Raw genomic sequence first — 7494 nt, forward strand, 5'->3', positions numbered from 1 at the left:
AAGAGGATGGAGAAAAACATAACTATATAATGTAGATTTCATTTATTGCAATGCATTAACCTATAATGTATCAATACCTCTATGCTTTAAATTACCTCTGTTAAAAGCAGCAGTAACAGTTCCCTATATATATATATATAGGGAACTGTAGTGTATTGTGTTGTAATGTATATATTATATGATGGTTCAGTGTCCACTTTCAGTACATGTACTTGCATGAGTCAGATACTTCTCCAGTTTTATAATAGAAAGATTATGCATATGCCTTTTCAGCTTTAAAAATCTGAGAAACACGAGCACGCGCAGAGGGTTCGTGAGCGCGCTGCTTTTCACACTTATATGTATTTGGCGCCCTCTGCTGTTAATCCGCAGCATCTCAGGCAGAGGATTAACGTGAGGGGGTGTGGACCTTGAGACTTCCACGTCTGTGCAGCGTCACCGCACAATGAAAACTATCAATGAGTCACTGATCTGACGTCTACAGAAATACCTTTCTTCCTGTGAGTAAACATCTCGTTCATCAAATCACATTCAGGTGTGACACCTCGTCATCAAATCTGCAGTAGAACAAGTGTATCAGACGTCTTTCCTGTCAGTTTGTCCACTCTGCTGTGATTGGCTGTGGATGTGTCTAAAACTATTTAATCACCACACATCTGTATGTCACGTGTTCATGTTTGAGCTCAACTGAGGACACAGGAAAGTGCATTGATGCGATATTTCATTTGATTCTAATCTTTAGTGGTGGACTGGTTTCAAAGTTCGAGCTGAGTGCATCAGGATCAGTTCATGGGACAGATTTATTTTGATAAGTTGAGTCGTATTGCCACAAAAGATTAGTAGAAAAATCACCTCAGGCTCTGACATACCATGATTACTATTTTCCCATAATCTTGGCTTATCATGATTAACTGAAGTAATTTGAAGAAAATAACTTATAATTAGAGCCCTGGTGAAAATACATGTTCAGCTTCCATATTAGAGAAAGACACTGTGTACAAATAAGCTTAGTTCAGCTAGATTTATTGTGGTTACTTGACATTTCAGTCTGGTACATTACAGTTTTTTCCAAAGTTTTACGGGTAGTGATTTGCACCTTAATGTTAACATTCATGCATATATTCTAATCTGAACACGATGCATGACCTTCCTGAAATTTGTTCGTGCCTAATCACTGGTAGGAACTAGTTTGCACCCCCCATGCTGGTTGTGGTGTAGTAAATCAAACAGCGCTCCAGAGAGCAATTCAGATTAGCTGTGAAGTCAAGTTACCCTACAAAATAACTAAAGTGTAAAACTAGTTCGCCAATGACCGGTCAAGTCTTTTTCACAAGCAGCCAACACCCGGGTGTTCTACTCTACAATCCTCGTAGTGACCGCGGTCAAACCAGGAAGGCTCAGGAGGAGATAAGCACGAGTAAATATAGCAGTTGGGTGTAATCCACTTCGTGCATTGCATTATCCAGCGAGTGCTCATCTCATGCTTACAGTGGAGGAGACAAGTCGACATCAATGGTTCAGTTTGTTCCCCAGAATAAATTTATTCGAATTGGGACCATACAAACCTAGTGAATGACAGGAGGAGGTATCAGTTCTTACAGGAATGACATTGGTAAAGAGGGTGCGGAACGTTTAAAATCATAAAAGATGCACAACATACAGCCATCGCCCACAGCTAGTGGTGAGACACTATAGTTTGTTCCCATAAATAAGGCAGAACGCTGAGTCCATAGAAATGGTAAGTTATTACATTTAGCCGAATTGAACAGTGGATGTGACAACATGAAGGATTTAGATGACTTTCTTCAGCTCATCGTACAGAACCAGCACAAAGGCGCCGCCCATGCCTCGGAGCACGTTGGACAAGGCTCCCTTGAAGAAAGCTTTGCCACCCTCGTCCCGTGCGATCTTGCGCCAGCAGTCCATGGTCCCGGTGTACATGATGTCAGCTGAGGAAGGAAAGAAAAAACACAAATTAGACGAAGTCAGGAATATTTCTCACCCATTGCCTAATGTGGATTTGTCTTAATTTCACAGTACTCCTTTTCCAACCTTCATGTGTCAGGTAGTAATGTGACGACGAGAAAGCAATCTACTCCATTAAGACAAACAAGCTCACCTCCTTTGCGTCCAGACTGCATCATCATACGTCTACGGACTGTGTCGAAGGGGTATGAAGTCAGACCAGCGACAGCTGTCACAGACTGAGCAATCATCCAGCTCACCAATATGCTGCCTTTCTGGGAATCTGGGAGCATACCTGCGAACACAGAAGGAAAAATTAGATATAGTGGAAGGAGACTTAACTCTTCAGGTGATCTGCTGGGGTCAGTATACCGTCAACATACCCTTAGCGGTGTCGTAGATGCCGAAGTATGCAGCTCTGTAGATGATGATGCCCTGCACAGACACATTGAAGCCCTGGTACAAGCCCCTGAGACCATCAGACCTGAAGATCTTTGCCAGGCAGTCACCCAGACCGTTGAACTCTCTCCCTGCTCCGGCCTTTCCCACATCGGCGGCGAGACGGGTACGGGCGAAGTCAAGGGGGTACACGAAACACAGAGAGGTGGCTCCAGCAGCACCGCCGGAGGCCAGGTTACCGGCGAAGTACCTCCAGAACTGGGTGCGCTTGTCGACGCCATCAAGGAAGATCTTCTTGTACTTGTCCTTGAAGGCGAAGTTGAGGGCCTGGGTGGGGAAGTATCTGATGACATTGGCAAGGTTACCTCTCCAGAAGGAAAGGAATCCCTGCTCCTTGGGGATACGGACCACGCAGTCGATAATGCCCTTGTACTGCATATCTGCAGTGATCTGCTTACTGGCATGTTGGACCTAAAAGAAGGAAACAGAATCAGAGAAAGTGTGTTTAAAATTGAGAAGTCAATCGACTTGTGACCACTTCACAATCACTGTCCCCTTGTTGTGACCTTGGAAGACGATAAAGTTGTAAAAATGTACAGCCCAGTCTCCAAGAGAGAACAATTTGACAGCTCATACTAAGAGCGCATTAGCAGTCAATTAACAATATCTTTAATTCATTTGAATCGGAATTTGATTGAAAAGAAAAAACGTCATTTTGCTGTAACGTGGCCAGAGGGCAATACTGAGGGGAATACGAAGGATGTCACTGAGCAGGTTTAACACAAAAATGGGTAAAAGTCGTTGACCCGGCTGAATGACTGAGGCCGGGCCTCCATCCATCTAGCTAGCTAACGTTTAAGATGAGCATTAGCCGCTGCGTCGATATCGCCCATTAATAGCGTGAAAAGAATGGACATTATATTCTGCATCCACCACCTATAACATATTGTTTGTTGCTGGTGAACATGAGGAGTTGCCGTGTGTTTGGACACAGTGTCCCAATGTCCCTACAAGCGTTTGTCCTTTGTTAGCTGCGCAGGCTAAGGTTAACGTGTGAAGCTAGCGCTAGCAGCCCGGCTCGTGTAGGTCATTTCCCCTCACATGATGACCTCAAATCCTTGAACCGGCCACCTAGAAGACTTTCGCTGTTTCCACACAGACGACACACACGGCTGAGTTTACTCACGGTGACATGTGAGCGGCACCGACACAGACGAGCACTTTACCGGGTTTCAATGGGAGTTAGCAGGAGCACAGGAACTAGCCGGCTAACGCCGCCAATCTACCGGAAGACGGAGGGTATGTTACCTGAAGGAGCAGCTTCACTCTCTCGATGGGGGCGACCGCTGTTTTGGAGATGGCGGCGGAGATGCCACCGGCCAAGAAGTCCTTGGCGAAGGAGACTGCCGTCTCATTCATGTTGCGATTTTGTCGATGTGCTGCTCAAGGAACCAGTAAATTCAACGTATCCCCACTGCCCTCTACAGATGATGGCCTGCACCGACGAAATGGCCGATTGTTCAGCTGCGTTGCGGATTTATCCGGTGATGCTATCGCGAGGAACCACGAGAGCCGGGAGCCGGGAGCCGCACCCATTGGCCAATCCCTCAGCGTCACGCTTCCCTCGACCAATTACAACGCGATGCCGGCCTGTTACGTAATTTTGCTCCTGCGCGAGGAAATCTTGATATTAGAAAAGTTGAATTAATTGAGACAGAAAAGACAAACGGGTCTTTACGTTGACTTGCTGTTGTTTATTCTCCAGCTTTATGTCCCAGATCAGAGGAGACAGCAGCTGTTTGTGTCTGAATCCCACTGATCGGAGTCTCAGGGACACTGAGCTGCAGTGTCAAGGACTAATCACCACAGTGAATCACAATGAGCTCCCATTTAACATCTCAGCCACTGTGCCTGTAAGTAATAATACTGTGTTACCTTCCAATGAGATGTTTTATATAACCCAACCTATATATTAACATTAACAGGTGAACTGATTCAGCCTGTGGGGGTTCTCGTCCGTTCACACATGTGCTATTTGTAAACCCTGCTTGTCATTAGAGGCCATGTTTGACCTCATCCTCCAAATGTTCTTGAGAAACATATGATTCTACTCGCTCTGCTGGCAGTGAGGACAAGTACTCGGATCCTTTACATAAGGTAAAAGTATAAAGTACTATTGTATAAATATACAACTTTATGCAGCTTAATTCAGAAAAGGATGAAGTGATCCTCCTCATGAATGACCTTGCAGGCCGAGTACAGCCGTTTATTGGTTCACAGGCAGGAAATATAAATTCCACATTAAGAAACCTCAGTATCACATTTGATTCACAACTAAATTGTGAAACCTGTGATCAAATCAGCTGTGTCTTTCCATGACCTACAAAAGCTTATGTCTCCTCACGCCTGGACAAGCAATGCATTAACATGTACCTGTCAATCCTCAGTGTCTCAGCTTTAGTTAGTGCAGAACACTACTGGTCACATTCTAACCATTACAAGCAAATAGGGCCTTTTTCTCTGCTATTCTTGAATCTCTTCACTGGCACCCAGTTAAATTTAGGATACTTTTTACAGCTCAGCACAGTCCAGCCCCTGGCCAATTACAGAGCAGCTAACTCATGTGCTCCAAGCTGTAACCTTCAGAACTTCCAACCAACACTTACTAGTTGTAGTTGAGTCAAGTCTTGTAAGAGGCACCAGGCTCCCTGGGGCTCTGGGATTCCTTACCAGGTTATATAAGACTTTCAAGGACTTAGCCTGTTTTTAAATCATTGTTTAAAACATTTTTTTATAGGAAAGCCTTTTAATGGCTAAATTTAAACAGGTCTTAAGGGATATTTATTTGTAACATTCTCTTTTCTCTTTTTTTTTTAGCTTACTTTAGTCTTGTTTTGCTCTGTGTTGTTTTATTCTCATGTATTTACTGTATTTAGTGTGTATTTATTTAAGTGTTTTGTACCCTTGTTTAGATACGTCCTATAGAAATAAAGTTATTATTATTACTACAAGTAAAAAGTAGAAGACCACAAATCTTATCAGTAAAATGTGTTTAAGCAGACCTACCACAAAGTAACAGTGTTCATTATTTAGAATCACTGAATGCATAACTGTTGATAATATAAATTTTACGGCTACTTATGTTACACAATGTGTGTGTGACAATTTTAGGTACTTAGGCACCTTATGCACTATTGGTTTGTTTGATACCACAAAGTAAAAGTATTTCAGAAACACTGAATGTTATATTATTAATAATACATTTTAGTGCCACTTATGTTAAGTTAAGTTGTGTGTGGAAACTTGACATACTTAATGCATTGCTGGCTTGTTTAATGGTGAAGGGTGGTATCACCTGTGATATTTAAACCCTGTTTTCCATGTGAAACCTTAATCAGTCTTTTAAATGTAGTGAAGTAAAATTTACAACAAATCCCCCTGAAAAATAGTTAAGTATAAAGTGGCAGACTATTCAAATTCCCAAGTACCATGCAAGCCCCCCCTAAATGTGCACTTAAGTGCAGTACATAATGTACATAGTTTTACGACAGTGTTTGTTGGCACCTGTTGAAATGCTCTATGTGGAATTTGTGGTACTGTGTAACAGGGATGGCATTTAGAAGCAGTGCTGCATCTCTTTTGCCCACTAGAGGGTGACAAGAGACTTACGTTCTTTATTTAGCTCTCGTAACAACCGGATGTGAGTAAGTTCCATTCATTCCAACGCTTCTATGACCTAGAAGGCTGCTGAGGCCTGACATATCACTGGCTTCCGGTTGCACTTCAGATCTCAATGTCACGGCAATAATAACTCTTCATATGTCTCCGTCACAGTTCATGAATATGTTTTATTTCAAGCCTCATCGAGCAACGGAACTGGAAGAGTGGCTCTCATCGTGATGATGCCAGCTGTTGAACATACAGTGCAGTTGTCCCCGGGGCCTTGTTGATGGCTTATTATACCAAACCATGTGCAGTGTGGCCACACAGAACCCTGATAAGAGCGTTGTCATTAAAAAAAACACCTTTATCTCCCAGGAACAAGTGCTCACTCTGTTGGAGTATCTGGATCTAACTTGGTGTCTTATCTCATGCACTGTGTTGACCACAGGGAGGAGCTGCTGTGATGCGGTGCAGTCGGTGTCAAAGCTCCTCTGAGGATAATGCACTTGCAAACTTGTGCAGCAGGAGTAGGTGTTATCGGGAGGAGACAGTAAGATAACAGTGAATTAAACCTGAAACAAGTTGTTTCAAGATTAGTCACCCGCACACCCACACATGTGTTTGACGGTAAACAGCTTGGATATGAACAGATGCTTTAGTTTGACTGGAGCCTGAGGTCGCTTGGTGCTGCCGTGCTTACTGCGGATGAGAGGGTCTTATTTTAGGCCTCGCTTTGTTGTTGGTGCATTTGAATGACAGTCACTAGCCACTTGTATCTTACTGCCACTTCAGCATCCAGTTGAACAGGGTGTGTAAATTAATCCACTAATCCCTCTGCTGTCTTTTAATTATAGTGAGGACAACAGGTCATTGTAATGCACTCTGCAATTTTAAATTGCTTTTCTTCTCATAGGGAGCGCTGGGTTTATTTGTACAGTGCAGTTCTATAGTGTAGTATTTTAACTGTAAATTGGATGATTTCATATACTCCACATATGGGTTCAAACAAACATATGCAACAAGGGAAGATTGTGTTTCAAATGTAGATCTGATCCTGGAAGTCATTTTAATGAGAAACCTTTTCAAAATAATGACTTACTCACTCAGAATAACAACTCAGCATCTAAAAATGACGACATAGATTCTCAATATAATGACTTAGCTTCTCAAAATAACCACTTAGTGTCTCAAAGTAATGACTTTGTATCTCTCACTCGGAGAGTTTATCGTGTTGGCATCTGATAGTGGTGGTGGACCACGACCGAGGTGGCAGCTGATGGTGGATCCTGATGGCAGCAGTGGATCATGATTGTGGATTATGGTGGCATCCGATCCTGATGGTGGATCATGATTATGGTGGCTGCTGACCATGGACTATGATTACAACAAGACTGCTTGATATACAATATGTCTACTCAGATACTCTACCATTACTGACAATAATCCATCAATTCATTTACCTTCCAT

At 42.9% G+C, this 7494-nt stretch overlaps 1 protein-coding gene across 1 annotated transcript; it reads right to left on the reverse strand.

The window, feature by feature from the left end:
• Window positions 1-1516: 1516 nt before the first annotated feature.
• On the reverse strand, window positions 1517-3890 carry si:dkey-251i10.1 (uncharacterized protein LOC100038774 homolog). Its single transcript, XM_035178795.2, has 4 exons — window positions 3673-3890; window positions 2349-2835; window positions 2120-2260; window positions 1517-1949 (listed from the first exon to the last, which is right to left on the reverse strand). The coding sequence occupies exons 1-4, from the start codon at window positions 3781-3783 to the stop codon at window positions 1792-1794; spliced, it is 897 nt and encodes a 298-aa protein (XP_035034686.1). The 5' UTR covers window positions 3784-3890; the 3' UTR covers window positions 1517-1791.
• Window positions 3891-7494: the final 3604 nt, after the last annotated feature.

Source organism: Hippoglossus stenolepis, chromosome 15 (genome assembly GCF_022539355.2).
Source record: "Hippoglossus stenolepis isolate QCI-W04-F060 chromosome 15, HSTE1.2, whole genome shotgun sequence".
In the NCBI taxonomy this organism is placed as follows: Eukaryota; Metazoa; Chordata; class Actinopteri; order Pleuronectiformes; family Pleuronectidae; genus Hippoglossus; species Hippoglossus stenolepis.